This window comes from Scomber japonicus, chromosome 2, assembly GCF_027409825.1.
Source record: "Scomber japonicus isolate fScoJap1 chromosome 2, fScoJap1.pri, whole genome shotgun sequence".
Lineage (NCBI taxonomy): Eukaryota > Metazoa > Chordata > Actinopteri > Scombriformes > Scombridae > Scomber > Scomber japonicus.
In genome coordinates, this window is record NC_070579.1 from 37,111,067 (window position 1) to 37,133,114 (window position 22,048).

The 22,048-nt window shown below is 39.4% G+C and overlaps 2 protein-coding genes across 2 annotated transcripts in view; both read right to left on the reverse strand.

Moving 5' to 3' along the window:
- LOC128366913 (mucin-5AC-like) overlaps positions 1–16,526 on the reverse strand; it is a 66,997-nt gene extending 50,471 nt beyond the window's left edge. Inside the window, exon 1 of the mRNA XM_053327676.1 lies at positions 16,417–16,526. The gene's annotated coding sequence lies outside the window, so the exon portion shown is untranslated. The remainder of the gene's footprint in view (positions 1–16,416) is intronic.
- A 1,955-nt stretch (positions 16,527–18,481) lies between these two features.
- LOC128366921 (deleted in malignant brain tumors 1 protein-like) lies at positions 18,482–20,767 on the reverse strand. The gene is made up of 5 exons (XM_053327685.1): positions 20,704–20,767; positions 19,840–20,286; positions 19,433–19,744; positions 19,008–19,322; positions 18,482–18,801 (listed from the first exon to the last, which is right to left on the reverse strand). The coding sequence occupies exons 1-5, from the start codon at positions 20,765–20,767 to the stop codon at positions 18,482–18,484; spliced, it is 1,458 nt and encodes a 485-aa protein (XP_053183660.1).
- Positions 20,768–22,048: the final 1,281 nt, after the last annotated feature.

Consider the following 22,048-nt stretch of genomic DNA (forward strand, 5'->3'; position numbering starts at 1 on the left):
CCTCCAATAGAAACTTTACATTTACACAAATATATTTAAGTTGTATATACTTTAAGTAGTATCCTAGCCCCCCTTTTCTGTTGTAAAGTTTGTTCTTTTAACCTCTAGTCCAGGTTAGTAGTGAAAAGCTGTTTTGTTATATTTTCTAGGTTAAGTGCACTGCTGTGAGCATCCACTTTTTTTTATTTTTACTTTTGTTTTTTTCCTCTCAAATATCTGCCTCTCCGATCTTATCTTTCTTCTTTCCACTTCATCCCTCACCCTAATCAATGTCAATCTATCATCGTGACCCTTCGTGAGCGTCTGTGTGTGTGTCTGTGTGTGTGTGTGTGTGTGTGTGTGTGTGTGTATGTGTGTGTGTAACAGGGCAGTAAATCACAGTGGCCCGTGCCAGCCACAGCTGACCGCACTAGAAGCTCTCTGTGGTCCATTGTTCTTAGCCAATCATTGTGGGATTCAGAAGCAAGACTTTGAAGGTTTCGGCAGCTTGGTGAGCGACAGCCAATCAATACTCACCTTTAAAAAGGGAGTCATTTAACTATTATTGTGAGTAGTTCTCCATATCATCTTAAGTCTTTATGTCCTGTATTATGCAGGATTTTCCTCATTACAACAGTAAATGTGAAAGTTAAACATGAAGAATTCTACAAACGCACTACTTTAAAAAAGTCATTGTGATGTGTCATGTTACAATGACCCATCATTCATTTATGTCCTATGTTTATTTCAACTTCTAAATCCATAATTACAATACAAGTTCAGCTACCCTGAACTCCTCTCTGTTGGAACCATTAATCACATGACAAATTCCGCCAATCTGAAATCATTAAAAAAATGAACCCTACTCTTCTTTATGGACCAATTAAATAATGCAACATCATAACTGCTCTCACTATTATATTCTATGCATCTGTAAATTGTCACCTTTCTTCTTCCACTTGTTACACCTTTGTTTTTTTATGTTTTTGTTAAGTCTTTGTATGTATTTATCTGCATTTCTTTTTCTCTCTCTTTAACCTCAGTGTTCTGCATGTATTATGTAGATTTCTTCTATTATGTATGTTTAACTGTTCACTGTTTGATTATCTCATACGACAGACATGGTGTTAGTGCTATTTTCAAAATATGAGTCTGATAACTGCCAGTTTAGTCATTACTTTGCTGTCTTTTCTTTCATACAGTTTATTTTTTACCTTTTTTTGTGTCATAAATCACCAGTACATCCCATAATGTAAATCATAGTTTTGTGATAGACTTGTCTGAGCAATAGCTTCAGATTCAGATCAACTGTATTATCCCACATGAGGAAATTCCACAGAATCCACTGTAAAAACAATAGAATACCCAATAAGACCACAGCATAATAATAATAATAACAACAATAATAATAATAATAATAATAATAATAATAATAATAATAATAATACTTTCACTTATTTCCAGTTGTAATGTCAATGTGTCAAACTTAAAATCTACCATGCTTCATGTAGCACTCTGACTGGGAGAGAATACCTCAGTCATACTAAGTAAAACTGACAACTGAAATCTACAATCTGCCTTTTTTTTTAAAGTGCCATGTTGAGGACATAAGAGTGTAAAGGTACACACACACACACACACACACACACACCAAGCTGAAAGAGTTGCAGTCAGTGTGGAAGTGTATCATTAACGTGGAAAAAAAAACTGGGCAGACATTCATTTTTTCCAAGCTACTGAAATACTCGGCCGCAAATTAGCATGTAAAATAACACATTCATTCACACACACACACACACACACACACACACACACACACACACACACACACACACACACACACACACACACACACACACACACACACACACACACACACACACACACACACACACACACACACACACACACACACACACACACACACACACACACACACACACACACACACAGAGAAGCAGTAGGGAAGCAGTGAATGAACAAACTAGAACATTCTATCTTCAGTACGACCTAAGTCCTCAGCTTATAAATGTTTATGGATCTTATCTGTATTAAAAGTAACAGTGCAGTGAACTTTACAACACAAAGAGATGCAATAGCTCAATGTATTTCACAAAGTCCAGTCACTGCTGATGGGAACATGAGCCAAAACAAGCAGCTGGGTGAAAGGAGGACGGAGCTGAGCAGATTATACACAGACTGAAACATCAAATACACTTTATGAACTGATATGACTTCAAATCTATACATTTGGAGAAGAAACACACAGTAGGATTTAATACTGTGTGCACACTGTGATCCCAGCTCACACTGAGTAATATCAAACGCACATCTGAAGAGACGTGGCTTTTAAATGTGACCTTTACAGCACGCCAACATTCCCGTTTCTCATCTATCCAGTCGCTTTCAAAATGTACAACATCTACTACAACAACAAAAGACCAACACTTTTTCTTGATTTCTTGCCATGTGCAGCACTGGGCCACAGTTGAAATTAAAACACCCTTCACAAGCTGAATTCATTCATTTAAAAAGATCCAATGCTTCAATGTATGGGACCATTTAAAGAGGACTCCCACCTATGCTGATTCCTTCTACACCAACGCCAGCCTCCACCTTTTCTGGTTCAGGGTCCCAACATGGCTCACGGGTCAATCTGAAATTCATGTGTTGCTTTTGGCTAAATCCAGACAGCATTTTACAGTGGAGCCTCCAGCGCCGAGCAAAACTGGATTTCCATTTGTTGTAATAAATGGTTTGATCTATGAGGAGTGTTCCTGATTCTAACCCTATGTCATCTAGACCTGTCACCATAACTACACAGTTATTTACCTTTGATTCTTCTGCAGTCTCCACTCAGGACTACACAGTGAGGAATGGAGGACTAGGCATGGGATGATAACCGTGTTCAAGGTATACTGTGATATGAAAAAGCCACGATAACTGAAACCGCCACATTTTCTGTCATACCGTTCCTAAGGTATGAGCTGTTTTTAGTCTGGTCAAAGACAGGAAGTGCTGGTCAGAAATCCCTCAGTACCATGACCCCTCACATTGCCATTACAGATTCAGGTTAAATGAACATGTCTGTCTTTATTTTTCTTCCTTTTAAGGAACATTTTAGAGCTGTAATCGAAGTACCGCAATACTGTGAAACCGTGATATTTTTGCTTATGTTTATCATACCGCCAGAATCTCATACCGGCCCATGCCTATGGAGGACACTACTTGTTTAGTCAATGTGACATGAATAGACTCTTATGTGAAGTGCTAATGCTGCTATAATGCTCTAATGTGAAGTCTAATGTGAAGTGTGGCAATATTGAGTTCAAAGGTCATGTCACTCAATCAGGATTCCTCCACCTGACAGGATCACACACACACACACACACACACGCACCTGTTTATATCACACAAGCAGTTTAACATAATACAAACAATTCAACTGTATTTAAGAGAACTAAGAGTACATACAGCATGGACGTGAGTTAAGAAATTATTGTCATTTCAGATTTTGAACACAATCCACTAATGAATCGATTTAGAATCAATCTGATTAATTGATGACGTAAAAAAAAAAAAAAAAAAAAAAAAAAACAGAAAAAAGACTGCAGGCACTGTGCTCCTGGTTTATTGTTTCAGGTGGGCGGGCAGCCAATCAGGGAGCTTGTTAATAGGCAGGAGGCAGCAGGCTCACCTTTCCTTCATAGAAACACTTGGCAAGCATCAGCACTGCATCACGTTACACACACACACACACACACACACCTCTACACCTCTGCAGTCACATAGCGGACATAACACTCATACAGTTATGATGACACAAGCTAGTTATTAACACGCAGCGGTGGACGTTACACTGCATCACACCAAGGACACCCCAAACACTGCAAAAGTGGTTGCCATAGAAATGAACAGAGTGCTTAGTCATTGTGAGGGATGAATGCGACTGTGTGTGTGTGTGTGTCTTATTAACCATTAGCTTTCTCCTGCCAACACTCACTGCAGAGGTGTGTGTGTGTGTGTGTGTGTGTGTGTGTGTGTGTGTGTGTGTGTGTGTGTGTGTGTGTGTGTGTGTGTGTGTGTGTGTGTGTGTACGTGTGTGTATATTTGTGCGCCTACATCTGCCATCCATTGTACTCTGACATAGCATAAACAGCTTTGTGGGAGGAAATGTGACACTGCTGGCGCCCGCACACACACACACACACACGAGAGAGTTAAGTATTAATCTAATATTACTGTATTATCACATCAATATCATAAAAATCTATAAAGCAGCTGAAAATGCTGTGTGGAAACTATATGAAACACAGTGAGTCAATGGTGAAACACAGAGAGGCAGCATTAGAGTAATGAGAGTGGTGGGAATGGACGGTGAGAGGAACGGCCAAGGTACTAGATGGAGGGACAGAGCTGGTTGGCTGACTGCCAGTCCAATTAGAACTGGACCTAAGGTTATACAGCGTAACGTGGATGGAGCTGTTATGTAACCTGCTAGCAGCTATCTTAACCCATCAATACCTGAATATGTGACAATTCATTTGAACTATTGGTAGTGAAATTAAAAAAAATAAATTAAAAAAAAAAAGTGATTTGAACTGAGTCTGTCCCTTCACCACATCACTGATTAATTATTATACTGGATGTTTTGACTTTGATATGAAGGGGGTGACTCAAGCTGGTCCACTAAAGGTATTGCTCTGTAAATAGCATTGCAGTAGAGCTTATGAAGGAAGGGTGGGGGCGGGGGGTGGGAATGAAATATTTCCCATCATTGAAATACAGAACCGGAACACTTGGTCTGTCCATACATGGTCAGAAAGGTTCAACACCAGCCCGGGCTGAAACAAGAGATAACGCACAGGAAGTACAGTCAAAGCTGGTTTTAAGATAAATTCAGCAGTGTGTCAAACCGAGGCTCCAAATCTGCTTCTTGAATCGTCATCATCATCTCAAAGTTGTTCTAAAACGCTCCTCTGTGGCCTCCCTCTACCTCTACCTCTACCTCCGCCTGACCTTGTATCTCTGCTTGTGTGATGCTGTTTATACAGACCCGAGCCTCCTCTGGGAACAGCGACGCCTCGGCTCTGGCTGCTGAACTTCATCACTGGCGGGTTATGTCATCCTCTGGTTCTATTAATCCAATCACTTGTTACACTTGTTTAGCGTCACATGATGAAACTGAAACACGTTCTACTTCAAAATTCATGCCTATTTGTCACTTTTAACAAAATCTTAGGGACAACTTCTTCAAAAATCAGCTTTAGATTTTAACTTTCTGTAGACTAACTCGAGTAATATGGATTAGACTAAATAAATAACAGTGTTTCATTTTCAGACCACATTTAAAAAAAGCAAAAGACGACTGCAAAACCGGCCACATGCGGCTCTGTAGAAACAATGCTTCGACTGTGCGTACGTCGTGAGGGGGATTTAGTTACATGTGCAATCATCTCCCCAAAGCATCTGGAAGCCATCAAACCCACCGTCTTCAAAGTCTGCGGAGGAAAGGCTACAAGGCTGGTTTGTGTCTTAAGCCGTGACACTGGCATCACCTTCTAATTCTCTTCATGAGAGTCACAGTTCCTTTATTCATTAGGATAATGTGCAGGGGGATTTGTGCAGAAACTTACAAGATTTTAGAGCACATATCAAAAGATTATGAATCAGTTTTGATTATGAAAAAAGTTTTAATAGCTGGAAATTTAGTAAAAAAAACTACACCACCACACACACACACACACACACACACACGCCCTATATACATACTACATACTCTGTTCACTCTATAGGAAATGAGTTGGCTGGAAATAATCTACCAAGACACAAGTTAATGTTAAATGACTGACTTGTTTTGCACCACTCAACATCTCAAAGTGCACTGAACATTCACTTTCCACAAGACCTATGCCCTAGTATGCACACACAAACACACACACTGAAGTAGAAATCATGCATGTACATGTGCTGATCCTGTGCGTAACTGTTGCCACAGCTGTAACTTACACTTCTGTCTCCTTCTTCTCAGGCTGCACAAAGAAAACACATCCAGCAAGAAAAAAAAACAAAAAAAAAAAAAAGAAGATCACGGGAGCTCCATCAGCTCGCTCACACTCCTGGCTTCAGACTGGCATGCACTTGGCTCTGTCCTCACACACACATACACACACACACACACACACTTGATCCTCCTCCTCCTTCCCTCACTCACACACCTCTCACGGCACTGCGCTGCACTTCCATGCGTCGTATGTTACCCCATCACTGCTGTGTGCGAGTGTGTGGGTGCTTGTGAGCGAGCGGGCGAGGAGAGACTACGCAGGCTGTGACGGTGGTCGAGAGAGAGAGAGAGAGAGAGAGAGAAGGAGAGGGAGGACAGAGACAGGGAGGGGGGGAGAAGAGAGACAGAGGAAGAGAGAGGGAGAGATACACCTCCCTTTTTGGTTCTGAAACACGAGCATGCTGCTCAGTGCTGCAGTAACAAGAAGTGTGTGTGTGTGTGTGTGTGTTAGTTGAGGAATGCCTTTTCCCTCTTGCCATATTCCTGTGCCAGAAACAGCAGTTCGCATTGAGACACACACACACACACACACACACACACACACACACACACACCTTCCTCAAGGTCTAGTGTGGGAGGGGGTAATCAGTCTGATGTCTGTGTTTAAAGAGAGCGTGTGTGTGTGTGTGTGTGTGTGTGTGTGTGTGTGTGTGTGTGTGTGTGTGTGTGTGTGTGTGTGTGTGTGCCTGTCTGCCTGCCTGCCAGGTAACCAAACCCTTATCAGGGTCCAACCCCCCAAAAAACATAGGAGTGGCCAGTCCTGACCAGTCGGGCTGGGTTGGCGGTTGCTAAGCAGCAGTGGGCCCCCTCCCTGTTATTGGTAGCGGGAGTCTGAGGAGAAACAGAGAGGGAGGTTTTGGACTAAAGAAGAAAAGGGGCAAAGAGAGTAATGGAAAAGTAACTCATGTAATCTGATGGAGAGTGAGAAGAAAGAGGAGGAGGAGGAGGAGGAGAGGGAAAGCAGGCTGCGGTTAGCCAATGAAAAGGCCCGATCCAAGCAAGATTACAGAAAATTGGTCCTTTCTGTCCTGCCAATAGACTGAATACTAACCAAACAAGTAGATTAGCAAATGTCTTGATCCAACCACAAGACTGATAATGGCATTTGTTTTTTTCATATTCATAATAACTACCCACATGCATATTCTTACATCATCATGCAGGCAAAAGGTCCTCACTTTCAACATCCAAAAACTCTAATAGGTTTTCACAGGGACACAAAGACACACACTGGCCCTGTTTCCTGTACCAGTTCTGCCACTCTCCAGTAGTGTGAGGCATAAATGAACCAGCACTCGACCCTATTGGACACTTGGCACAGCTTGCTGCATTGACAGAATGGGCTCATGCAGGCTGTCGACATTTTTGTTCAAATTAACAATGAGGAGGAATGATGGCTGTAAACTAAATGGAACACATCAGTTTGTTTGTGGGAAGACTGTATGTTAACTTTTGAAATGTCACTATGTTATGATGTGTCATCTAACTGTCAATTACAAAAGCGATCCATCAGGTATGTCTAGTTAAGAGGAAATATGACACCACATTTTTGCTTGAAGGTGAGTTTATTCTTGTCTTTCTTTAGCAAACTGGCTGTAATGGCCTTCATCGCCGAGCAGTTGAACGCCTCAGTGTGGGTGGTGGAGGAGCTGTGAGGGTGAGCAGTTGTTGTTCAGTGCAGACTGGAGAGTAAGCAACAGAAATCGGAAAATCTCTGGACAGATTATTGTTAAATCTGCTGATCAAAAACTAAAATATTGGGACTGTACGGTCATTTTATGGGCTGTAAACACCTGCTGATGTCACTGTTTTTTACATTTTATTAGATCCAGTAAGAATGACGTACAAAAAAAAACACACAAATTTTACATCCACACCCAGATGATAATAAGATCCAGGTTTGCATTCACATTCAGAGATGCAGGATTCAGAGAGGACTGTTACAAAATCTATACAGTTAAACATTTGTTGAACATTGCACTGCATTTGTGGCAACAGATCACAAACGTACAGGTCCGACTGTAATTCAAAACATGGATGATATTGAAATACACTGATTGCATAATTTGAGTGAGCGCTCACACATCCCTGAGACCCTGCAGCAAAAACTCCCCCATTGAAAATAACTGTATCCAACATGGATGATTGAGCAATTCACTGGCCCAGTAAAGCTAATACGACGACTTCATGTCACCCTGATATGTTAGAGAGTGAAACTGATATTAACACTGTATATCATATTTATCTTACTTTTAAAGTGTCTATTCTGGATTTATTGACATGATACAACATTAAATTAACAAATTTGGTCTCAACAATGGCCAGCATTAGCAGACAACAACTCACTATACATTACTCAACATCAACATTTTTGATGTTGTTCACTTAAAACAAGCAATTGGTGGTAACTGCGCATGTAACCACAATGTTACGGCTTCAATCCTACCACTACCACTTCACTGCCCAATCCAATAAAAAGGCAAAAAGGACGCAAAATATCTTTTAAAAAAAGCTAGTGCTAACTTAAAATATAGCATTTATCAACATTTTGATACTACTTTATGGAGATTTTCAGTCATCATGTTGGGTTACAACACATTTGCTAAAACTAAAACATAACTAAAAGAAGACTCGATATTAGACTTGCATTCACCATTAGCTAACGCAATAGCCATAATTAATGCAGCTTAAATATTTGTTTGAAGAGAAAAAAAAGGTAATGCTAAATGTAAAGAGTAATTGTTCAGAAGAGTGACAGTGTGAAGCTATTAAAGCTGTGGTTAACTTTGTAGAAGATATATTATTGTTGTCGACACGTTTAGTTAAACCATACCTGCTTCAGCTAATTTACAGCACATACAGATCAGGTATGGTTCCTCACTATGACTGAGTTCTCAATAAGAATGCCAGCCTTCTTGGGGCTTTATAAATACTGCACTTGAATAAGAACTAAAAACAATTATGAATTCAAAGCATGCACGCAATCAAATGTAATAAAAATCTGTATTGAAAGTGCCTTTGTAAGAATTTCTTACATGGAGTAAAAAGGGTCACACATGATTGTCCAGTGGTGCCCAGGCACTGCTTTTTCTCTTAATCTTTAAATACTCTATAGGCTTACAGAGCTGCTTGTTGACTTATACTGCACTCATAATAGCTTTCTATCATTTCATCTTTTCAACAGGCTATTTGCACCCAACAGTCCGCGCAACATTAAACATGTAGCTGAAAATCAGGGTTAAAATTGGATTTACAGTCAGATCCAGGTTTCTGCATGATTGAGTTCAGCTTGTTTGTTATTATCTGATTATTAATTCCTGTGAAATGATTATATTTGCCAGCACATTTAAATGACCCGTGCACCTCGTGCTTGCAAACAGGAAGGTTTTAATGAACAAGAATCTGAGATTCTTCTTCAATCATTACTTCAAATAAAATGTTATAGTTTTCAAAGTAATATGCAGGAAGCAGAGGTTAAGACATATGAAAAAATGGCTTCATTATTATTATTACCTAAGTAAGAGGTTCACTGTGTGAAAAGTCAAAAGGCCCAGTGTGACAGACTGTTTAAATAAAATAGAGGATAGAAGATCAGAGAGGCCTCAGGAACAAACAGAGAATGGTGATAGGAGATAACCAAAGCGGTCATTACACAGCACATGCTGCAGCTTAGTCAAGAAAACACTGAACACCTTTATCATGCATGTGAGTGGACGATGGCAAGTGTGTAGCTTAACTGCATACACACAATACTGACTGCGTTTCATGCTGTTCTAAATATCCAAAACAGGCTCCATGCTGAAATGTCTCCACAGGCTGAAACCAAGCAACTCTGGCCCAAAGCCCAACACCAATTATGAATTTCTCCACATTTTCTCCCATATGCAAACATGTAACCGTGTAGAGAGGAATTCTTTAATGCACAATAATGCACAAAACTTTTGATCTTTGAAAAAATAAAAAGGGCCTTGAAGTATCCCGCGAGTGAGGCTTACATGGTCTCGTGGGCTGGATTTTTAAGCTTTAGAAGCATGCGAGTCAACTGGGGTGACGCAGAAAGTACTTAGAGGACAATACATGTGTACAAACATGACACACACACACACACACTGTTCTACAGATAAGGTTGAGAGAGGAAACACTGAAATGACAGCTGAAAAGCTAGAACAGAATGTGGACCACCTATGTAGCAGTTTATAGAACATACTTGGTCATCAATCACTTTTGGGATCAGAAAGAGTGTCATCCACTGTAACTGCGCTCTTATTTTGTTGATGTTTTTGATATGTACACTGGTGTACACGTGTGGATAAAAAAAGTAAGGAGACTATTCTGGAGCCGAGAGTGGCACCAGGGGATAATATAATCTTTCAGTCGCTGGTCGTTTTGGAAAGCTCAAGACTAAAATAGATATTCTAATCAATTCCTGTCTGTCTGACACAGGAAGTGTGAAGGGAAAAGTTTGTGTGTGTGTCTGTAGCTGTCAAGATAACAGCACAGCCTCTACTGGCTGCTCCCAGACACACCACAGCGTTGCTTCTCTCGGCTGATGTGGATTCAATCCTGAGATCTGTTACGTACAACAGATAGATATGTGTCATAGATATGTGGTCTCCAAAACAGCTCAAAAACAAGAAGTTATTTTACACACACTTTACACTGTAGTCATCATTTTTGTGATGACTACAGCGAGAACATCTGAGGATTATTTTGCAGAGTGAAAACTGTCTGAATCCAACTCCAATCAAGCATAAAGATCAGCAGAGTGACAACATACATGTTTTGTGATGGAACACTAGCATCATTCTTTTATCCAATGATCAATGGTAATACACAGACACATTTATCACATGCATTTGTGACTAAAAAGAGATTTGAATTTAGAAAAAATCCTTAATCTGTGGCTCTACATTGCAAAAAGTCTTATGGCAGATGTGGCAAAGTTACATCAGTTAAGCAGGTGTTTTTATAACATAATTTGTATTAGTGAACTGTCATGGATTAATCATAACCTCCAAAACATCTCTAAAAAATGGTGACATATTTCTCAGCTTGTTATATGTGACGTTAAATATGTAAAAGATGTTAAAGATGTGGTCTGAGTCATTCATTTCACACATTTAGTGCAGTTTTCACCTCTAACTTTTTCTTGTCAGTCTTCTCAGCCACTGAACTGATGAAAAAAGTGTAAAACTTGCTTAAAATAAAAACCTCTGCTGTGCCAGTGTGAGTCTTTTATTAGACATATTCTCAATTTGTATCTCAAACATAAAACAAAACCAATTCTAACAGCAGCATGAAACTGTTGTACACTGTGCCAGACTGGGTACAAAATGTTTACAGGACATCTGAAGTCATAACATGGACACAAATGATTCTGCTTTTGAGCTGGTATTAAAAGCAAACCTGAAGTCATAACAGGATTAATGTTTTTCCAACATGACTGCCTGTAAGTGGAAGTAACTAACTCCACCTTGTGCCGCAGGGTTTGAATAGAGCCACTATGCACCAGCACAGACCTGAGCCACCTTCATATTGAGGCCTTTGGAGAGGAGGCAGAGCTGCTCAGTGTGCGTGAACGGCTGCAAAACAACCAAAAATAGACTGCAGCCACAGACTGAGGAGAGTGTGAAACATGCTCCTCCATCTGCTACAAGTTGTAGGACTTTGGAAACCCATTAAATATCAATTTATTTTTCATTTATTCTTTGCTGCATCAAATCAGAACTCCTACTGATAGTCATACTCCCAGATCTAAATCTCACTGCCAATTTTGCTGCATGACTCTTAACCTCACATCAGCTTGCTTTAATATCTATAATACCTGAACTCTGATTGTAGAATAAGTAAAAACAGCCCTCCATTTTTGTTTTAATCACACAGACCTAAATGGACCTATTGGTTTTAATGCTTGACACAGAGCTAATGTAAGAGTGTACAAATAGCAATAATGAAGATTTGTTTCCATTTAAGTCCTGCCAGTGAACAAGCGGGAACATAACAGCCGGAGTCCGGAACTAAAGTGTTCAAATAATAAATACAGCAATGCGTTCCATGCCAGGACACATCAACATGTCAACACAGATTTACGCTACTCTACAAGACATAAACCACTAGCGCTTTTGGTGTCTTCTTAAAATCCAACCGCCTGCATTAATTGATTTTTTGGCCACTTGAGGGCAGCATAAAAACCTGTGAATGTATAAATTTACACACTACTGTAAATGGATGTATTATAAGATTGGATATAGCGCTGCCACTCAACCTATTTAACAATTTCTTCCAGTGGTCACTCACAGTATTGCAGCTTTAAAAAAAATCCCCAATTTTCCCCATAAAACACCGTTGTAAAAGAGATGTCTGTAACTGTTGACAGAACACCTCAAACTGCAGACAAGGTCAATTATGACTCTTAATACTATTACTTTTTTGATCCATGGAGATTTTATATGTGTAAAACGTTCTTAAAGCTGAAAAAGCAATTTATAAATCACAATGTAAAGTCTATGAGCTGAGGAGGGAGCTCGCCAGCAGAGCTAAACACTACAATATTCAGTGGGCCGCATAAAATGGAACCAAACCCAGAAATTAGAAACTTTTTTTTATTTTATTATTTTGGCGATGCGCCAGCCCTGCAATTCTTATTGGAGTGAATGGGCACCATTTTAGGCCCAGTATCCAGTTCTTATAATATATCCATGCTGCTGCCTTGTTAGGTTTATTAAGTTGGTGAACGTGTAAGCAAACAATCACAAATTTACACTCCCAGTAGACAAGGAGGAATATCAGCACTAATTCAGAATCCATACTTTCATACAACCCAATGAATATAAATCCATTCTCACTCTGTTGCCACCACCTCCCGGGGATATATCTGGCTCATAAGCTGTTAAATGTTCCATTATGTTCACCGGCTAGTTGCTAATTTTGTTAAGTAATAATTTATTGCTGGTCAAGTAGTGTTACAGTGGGTTTATCAGGGCTAATAAACATCTAAAACAACCCACTGTGTCTGCTTTGTCTGAAAATGACACTGATGAGAACGGTGAGACTCAACCAAAAAACAGTAAGCAGTAAAACCAAAACAATGAAGCTGTTACTATGAAGCTGTCTAAGCTACCATAAGGTGACATCTGACTCATGGTTGATATACAATTATTGAGTAGAACAGCTTTAAAATCAGCTAAAATTATAATCATTAAATCAATTACATGATATACAGTAAACATCTGTCTGCCACTTTTACCAGTCTAAGAAGTTTCCCATGAGACAGTACAGATGTGACCAACCAGAACCACCCAGATTCACTTTGATTGACAGTAAACGTTGCTGTTGTGGTAAAATTACAAGTTAAACCGCTGTTGAGGTTTTGGGTTGGGTTCAGTTGTTAAGTGCACACCACCACGAGGGAAGTATTGTCCCTTTTTAATCCGTTGTTGTGGATAATAGCTCCATCAATCACAATTTACTATGATCATCCCGATGGCAAGTCTGGGCAGAGGAGAGCCCACACACACATTCACACACAAAATTGCAAACTAGACAGCTTGATCTGAGTGCACACACACACACAAACACACACTTGAATAAGGAGGAGGTGGATGGTTTAGACTTGTAGAATCTTGGCACCTGATGTATTTGTAACTTTAACTCCAACTGAGTCAAATGCAGTGCAGATAAAAGGCGGAAATGCTTTGTAGAGATAAGAAAGTCACGTTCTTTAAGCAGAATTACATTAAAATTCACTTACAACACTCAACATTTTTTAATGTGTGAGCTGCCAAAAAATGACAATATAGGTGGCATATGTTTGGTTTTCATGTGGAGTTTGAGCATTTTACATCTACACGTCAACACTGGCAGGAAATCACTCCAAATGCAGGCTACTTTTGGTAGTATTTTGTTCCTCGGTGTTGTCATGTAATAACCCTGATTCAGTTAAACAGGTCATTTTATCGTTTATGTAATCATCATACGATTGTGTGGCATGGTTCCCAGGCGTATGATCACTAATTTTCTTTTTATGGTTACAAATCTCTAACAATTGGTGCCATAAATGCAACCAAGGACTGAAATACTGGCATAATGCCTGTAGCTACCTAAACATGTCAGATTTCAGCAAGTCAAAGGATTATTCTGTCCTTATGATTATATGTCTAACAGAAAGTTAGTTAGTTTAAAATGCAGTGTGTGAATGGAAGTGCTGACATATCTACAACAGAGATAGCACAATAGCAAACACTGCATGACAGGCTGGTATGACACATTTCACAATTGATATGGTGACAACAGTTTGTAAGTCCATCCACCCCCCCCCCCCCCCCCCCCCACACACACACACACACACACACACAGCTGAATGCAGGCGAGCTATTCTATCATTTAAACACTATTACAAACACTGTATACATTTCAATTAAACAGCTGTTCTGTTTTTACTTTCCTATGTGTTCTCTGTGATTACCAGGTCTATGTGTCATGTTTATGGAGCTTTTTGAGCTGCAGGCTGTGTGTGTAGTTCATGTCAAGTCTGTCTCTTCCACCACATGGCACACAACCCTGGAACATTATCCACTTTTGTAGTTTTCAGTTCAGCAGCTTATAAAAACTTAGTTCTGGGTTCTTTATGCTGCATCCCACCACACACACCAGCTTATAAGCATTTTTCTGCCGTTTGCCAGTAGACTGAAGTGACAAGGAGGCACTTTCACTCAATACAAAGTCATGGGGGAGGAATTAATTGTTTTCCCCTCTGGGGTGGGCAGAACTTGATTGCGCTCTGTGGCTATTAGCATTGTCTAACATAATCTAACCCGTGAAGGTGTGCATTAGCAGAAATAAGTGACTAAAGAGTAAAGACATGTATCAACCATTATATGTGATAAGGAACTGCACCGACTCTGACACAGTGGACTATAACGGATCACGTTTTCACAATACATGAGTGAGAGTCAGCTTGTATGATTTTCTTTTTTGGGCTTAACAGCAATGTCCTTTGTTTGATTCAGGGGGTCTAAAATAGAGAAAAGCCACAAAGTGACTTTTGCCAGGCAGATATAAGAGCTTCCAGTAAATTACTGCTTGAGCCGAAGACAGACCCGTGTTATCATTTTGTTCTATGGGAAAGGGATTATCAGTCAATACACTGAAGCACAGGGCTCAGAGAACTCCTTAAAGTTGGTTGTAATAAAGCAGTAGAGGTGCATCCTCATATCACACACACACAGAGTGCTCTGCCATGCCAGGGAGAAGCACTGAGTCTTTATTTAATCTCAGGCAGCCCTGCAGGATGATGCAGAGGACAACCTGTTATGTAAGACTCTGAATGCTGCTGCAGCAGAAATGTCCATTAGACACTGGCACACACTACTGCATGGACACACACACGCAATGCCCTAAGCAGTAGTAAGGACATGACTGCACACTGCCATTCATAAATGCACATTTGTGCTATGCCTAAACATCCACACATGCTGCTGAACTTGTAAAAGGTCAACATACACAACATAGTAGCTGTTATTGCAACAGAGATAGCATACACACACAACTGTAATGTTACCTGTACATGCACATGCAGACATAATGACATATTCTAGGAAGGAGGGTATTACTGAAATACAGGGGGATGCAACTTTAACTGGAATTAAAACCCCATTAAGTCTTTCTGAAACTGTGTAATTGGCTTAAACCTGAAAAACATGTTCTAAGAAGGCATTTACTTTATAGCTTTTAAAAATATTTGACCGATCTGTGTCAACTTTGTTTCAGGGTATAAAACTCATACACCGACGTCATCTTTCCTGGAGAAATTGGTTGGTAAGGTAATGTACAGGAACTTTCTACCATTGGCAGGACGCCACGCCAAACTCCATTAAAAAATGTGTCAAAATTATGCTTCCTTGTCCACAACAACACTAAATGATAGAACACAACTAATTTAGACCACTCTACGTATTCTTAAAAGCTAGGCTTTTGATTCATCTTCCTGTCCATGCAAAATAACAACACTTATTGCGATAAAATCTTTACCTTACCACACTACTGCTGCGAGGAGGCAATATCAAGCAATATTAATGCAATAAAGTTGAAATTTACATAAATAAAATGTTTGCCGAATTGGACATAAGAGTCTGCCAACTTCTAAAGAGGGGTTACATTTGTTTTAACTAGGAACACATTTTGCCTATACACGAGCAAACATTACACCGCTATATTTTAAATGGAGTTTGGCGTTGCCTACCTGAGGACTCAACAGTATTGTTTCAGGCCAAATACTCGTCGCTAACACAACAATATAGTTGGTAACAAACAGTGGTAAGTCCCTCATTCACAACAAGACAACAGTGTGGAGTAATGACAGGTATTAAACTCACTCACCGGTGTCAGCAGTCTGTGTGTGGGATTATTGTGAGTAACCTGCCCGCAGCTTTCACCTGGACACAGCAGCACCTCAGCACCAGAGCCTCCACACCACACTACTAACACAGTCTCCGAAACTCATCTGAGGTAGCCTATGCTTTCAGCTCCAAATAGTCCACATGACCACAGGTTGTTAGATGATCCGTGACTGACTGCTGCAGTGCTCAGGTGTGATCGGCTGAGTCATGAAGGACCACAGACACACACAACAGACACACACCTGTGGATACACAACAGTTAATGAACCAGTTAAACATCACTCTTTCCGCCTACTCACATGTTCAGGCAGCTATATTAGTAAGCGGACGAATAATAACCTGACGTCATTAGACAATAAAGGTTTTCTTGGAAAGTTATTGCCATGGTGATGCATGGTTGATAAAATCAAGAAGATACTGATTTGATATTACTTGTTATTCAACAAATATTTTGCATATTTTATGTTATTATTGGCCTAGGCTATATCATTTTGCATTTCGTTACATTTTTTTAAATTATTTTGTTTAAATTATTTGTTGGTTTAATTTCTAAAACAAACATAAATAAATGCTAAGCTTCCACATAGTGCTACATTGTATACTGCAGCACATATACATGTGCTGTGAGAATAGGTTGTCTCATAGCTCACCTCCTCATTTCATTTAAAACACTGCCATCTAGTGGTCATATGAAGAATGGTTAAATGGGATTAGATAGGGAACTAGTTCATTCTCAATTATTTACATTAGTCCCTCTCTCTCTCCCTCTCTCTCTCTCTCAATCTGTGTGTGGGATTATTCTGAGTAACCTGTCCACAGTTTGTCTCTCTCTCTCATTAAGCTGTTATCTATCAATGGATAAAATATGAAAGAATGAAAGAATGAAGAATAAGCATGGAACAGAGGCTCCAGTTTGATATTAACTATTTTTAAAAATATCAGGCTAAATTTAGAAAGTTCAATTCACACAACAAACAGTGTGGTGATGTCATCAGATGTCCTCATTCTTGCTTTACAGATGTTACTACAACAGCTGTACAGTGGACAATCAGCCTAAACATGAATAATCCTACATTCTGTTCTGTCTATTTTGAAAGTATAGACAGAGGGACATTTAACTATAACAATGTTTTGTCAAAATGGTTGTTTTTTTTTAATTTATCAAAATGCTTTCCCCAGCAACACATTCAAATAGGGAATGAAAACATATATTTTTAAGACTGAATAGCAGAGTTTGCATTATAAATTGTGTGACAGCCCAACTTTAATTGTACCAAGTATATATATATATATATATTGTCTTAAAATACCCTGTTAAAATGTGTTGAATTATGTGAATAGATTTCAATGAATACTGTCATCATTTTTATTGTGTAAAATGCAATTACACATAATATTCAAATTTTACAACATCAAGAAGTATTGCTTAACATGAACACGTGTTTTTTTTTTCTTTCTTTGAAAATGTATGTAAACAAAATTAACAATACAGCATCCAACTGCCCAGTATAGTTCTACAATGCAGTATAGTGGAACAATTTTACAATGAAAGATGTTAATACAAATAATGAAAATAGAAAATAAACCAAAATATGTGATTTTATGCCTTATATACATATATATAGGTATAGGTTTGATGGCAGTTCTAGGAATTTCAAAGGAAGGTGACAGATGTAGGTCACATGATACAGTCATCATACTTTTGAGTATTTCATGATAAAATTAATGTATCACAAACCTTGACTAGAAACATATTTGACAGCAATCTTAAAAGTGAACTTTATACATCAAGCTCAGAATTAGCAAAAAAATGATTTCATCAAAGTTTAAAAGTGTTAAAGGTTAAGTATCAAAAGTACACACAATTTCAATTTTATATTGGTGTGGTAAAAATACACTGTTGACCATTTCATGATAGCATAAACATAATACACTTTCAATCTATTCAAAATGAGTAAACATTTACAGTATAAAAAATGCACTTGAAACACATTTTGCAATATTTCAGTGCATCAAAAATACACTTCAGTACATTTTTTTTTCAATTGGGTTCGCAGACCACACTGGCATCTTCACCATGACTACAGTCGTGGACCCCAAATCCTGGGTGTGCACAGTCTGTTATCCATGGTTCATTTCCAGAGCAAGAGACATTATCCAACCAGATTGATCCACTGCCCTGTCCAAAATGTGCACTGTGTGGTGCTGACACAGCTTTGCCACAGCCCACCTGTCTGCACACCACATTGGCATCATTCAAGTCCCAGAGATCATCACACACTGTCCCCCACTGTCCATTATGTAAGAATTCCACTCTGCCAGAGCAGGGGTTGTCAGAGTTGGCCAGCCTCACTGAACCAGCTAACAGAAAAACACACAAAATAATGTTATTGTAAGATGGATTTCATGAAGACAATGATATCTATAACAAACTAAACATAGAAAAAATAAAATAAAAGTTTAGTGTAAATCACATACTTCATATGTCTGTAACAGGTGGTGACTAAAATTCTAAATATACTATCATAGACAGGCTGCTACACAGTGAAATTTAATTTTTTGTTTACCTTCACAGACCACACCAGCATCACTAGCATGACCACAGTTGTGGACGCCAAATCCTATATGTGTGCAGTCTGTTATTGATGATTCATTTCCAAAACAAGACACATCATCCAACCAGATGGGTCCACTGCCCTGTCCAAAAGTTGCAGTTGGTAGTGCTGAAAGAGCCTCGCCACAGCTCAGCTGTCTACACACCACGTTAGCGTCATTCAAGCCCCAACCATCATCACACACTGTCCCCCACTGTCCTTCACGGTAGACCTCCACTCTGCCAGAGCAGCGGTTGTTAGAGTTGACCAGCCTCACTGGTGTACCAGCTAACAGAAAAACAACATGATGTTGAAAGATGGACTTCATGAAAACAATATATTTGAGAAACTAAAAAAAGAATAAATAAGAGAAAGATTTTGCTCAAATGTGTGTTTACCTTCACAGACCACACCAGCATCTTCCTGGTGAGTGCAGTAGTGAGATCCAATCCCTCGGTGTGTGCAGTCTGTTAGTGATGGTTCATTTCCTGAACATCTGACATAATCCAACCAGATGGGTCCACTGCTCGGTCCTAAAGGAGCATTTTGTAGTGCTGAACGAGCCCTCCCACAGCCCACCTGTCTGCACACTACGCTGGCATCGTTCAGGTCCCAGCCATCGTCACACACTGTCCCCCACTGTCCTTCATGGTAGACCTCCACTCTGCCAGAGCAGCGGTCAGAATTGACCAACCTCACTGGTGAACCAGCTAACAGAAAAACATACAACATGATGTTGTTGAATGATGGATTTCATGAAAACAACAACATTTCATTGACTTTAACTGCACAAATTTGTGTTTACCTTCACAAACCACACCAGCATCCTCGTGGTGACCACAGTCATGAGATCCAATCCCTCTGTGTCTACACTCGCTGAGCTCTGATTCACTGCCTGTGCATGTGACATCATCCAACCAAATAGGCCCACTGCCCTGCCCAAAGACTGCCTTATGTGGTGCTGACAGGACTCTGCCACAGCCCAGCTGTCTACACACTACCTGAGCATTAGTCATGTCCCAGCCATCGTCACACACTGTGCCCCACTGTCCTTGGTGGAAGATCTCCACTCTACCAGAGCAGGAGTTGTTTCCTCCACCAGCCAGACGGACCGGCCCCTCAACTGTTAGCATAAATGGCCTTTCATCCTCAACTACTGTGCTGTTATCTGCTGTTGCTTGAACAATGGTGGAGTTTTGTGGTCTCGGCTCAGGTGTGGTTGAAGCCACTGCAGGTTGTATTCTGTTAACCACTGTATCAATGAAAAAAAGATCATAAATCTAAGAACAAGCAGGCAGTCAAGTCTAAAACATTTCAATGAATGGATAGGTGATCAGTTTTTTCTATCAGTGTAAATATTAAGTTTCCAAAATAAAAAATAAAAAACAATCAATATTATATCTAGAATTTTCCATTTGATGTAACTGAATGTTCATCCAAAAGGTATGTTGATATCAAAGTCAGTAAGAAAAATCTTGCTTCAAAAAAAGTGCAAATTATGTTTGGGGAGGCAAAATCAAGGCACCATTTGATTAAAGTCTTTCAGTAGAAGTCCGTTCATGGCAGAAAATGTAACAATTTTTTTTTAAATTTAAAGGGAAAGAGTCATTATACAGTGAATATGTGTCATAATGTTTAACCCAAGATGATAAGATGTCAGATGGTTTACCTGAGGCACTTCCTGTAGTAATCTGCAAAATGAGGATCAATAACAAAGCCCCAGGCACCCCCATTATGGACAATATCCAGGACACAAACCTGTTAAAAAGACAACAAACATGTCTTCATAAAGCCCAGAAAAACTGAAAGATGAGACAACTTAGTAAAATGAATATTCCACACAAATATGCAATCTTAAAACTATATAACTGTTGCTATGCATAAAATTCATTAGTTTGTCAGAGTATGTACATACCTAAGAGAGACTGAGTGGGAATCCAGAAAAAAGTTGTCAGTGGAAATGTCCCAGTGGGTGAAACTGTGAGAATTTATAGGCCTGTGCTGTTGATCAAAGGACCATATCGAGCATTCATTAGGGAAGCACTTGAATGGATCATTGACAGCACTGATTCATATCACATCAAAACAGTTACTTATTTATCAAAAACAATATAAAAAATATAGCCACAATTATCGATAAGCAGAGTCCAAATACATAATTTGGCATACATTTATTGTACAACTGTGCACAATACAGTGCCTATAAAAGTATTCACCCCCTTGGATGTTTTCCCCTTTTATTGCTTTTAAAAAAATTAATCATGCTCAATACAATTAGACTTTTACAAAAAAACCCTCTTTAATGCAAAAGTGAAAACAGATTTCTAGTAACAGAAAAGTAATGTCAATACATTAAAAATACATAATGTAAAATAAGTGACTGAATAAATATTCACTCCCTTTAAAGTGACTAATTTAATAGAGGTCCAGCCAATTATTGCACCTGAGTGCAGTGAATGTGTCTCAAGTGATTGTAGTATGCAGACACCTGTGTCTGGAAGGTCCAGTTACTGGTTAATCAGTATAATTACACCATGAAGACAAAAGAACACTCCAAGAAACTCCAAGAAAAGGTTATTTAAACGTATAAGTGAGGGGGTGGATACAAAATATGTCAATGTCAGTTAAATCCATCATTTAGAAATGAAGGAATATGGCATTTGTGTGAATCTGCCTAGAGCCGTACTCACACTCGTACAACTGAATGACGGTGCAAGAAGGAGACTGGTGAGGGAGGCCACCAACACGACTATGACTACTCTGAAGGAGCTTCAGCAGCTGAGATGGGAGAGACTCTGTCTAACTGTTGCTTAATGGGAGAGTGTCAAAGAGAAAACCACTGTTGAAGAAAACGTATTTTAAATCTTGACTAAAGTTCACCCAAAGTCATGTGGGAGACTCCAAGGTCAACTGGAAGAAGGTTCTTTGGTCTGAGGAGACCAAAATGGAGTTTTTTGGCCATCAAGCTATGTTTGGCAGACATATGTCCACCTGCCAATTGTGTTTTTCTAGGT

What these genes read in the sequence shown, in the direction of transcription:
- LOC128366921 (XM_053327685.1), bottom strand. Translation starts at nt 20,767, where the DNA reads ATGGGGGTGCCTGGGGCTTTGTTATTGATCCTCATTTTGCAGATTACT. An exon ending in TGCTGGTGTGGTCTGTGAAG is followed by an intron (nt 19,323 to 19,432) that starts GTAAACACACAT and finishes TTTTTCTGTTAG; the next exon opens with CTGGTACACCAGTGAGGCTG. An exon ending in TGCTGGTGTGGTCTGTGAAG is followed by an intron (nt 18,802 to 19,007) that starts GTAAACAAAAAA and finishes TTTTTCTGTTAG; the next exon opens with CTGGTTCAGTGAGGCTGGCC.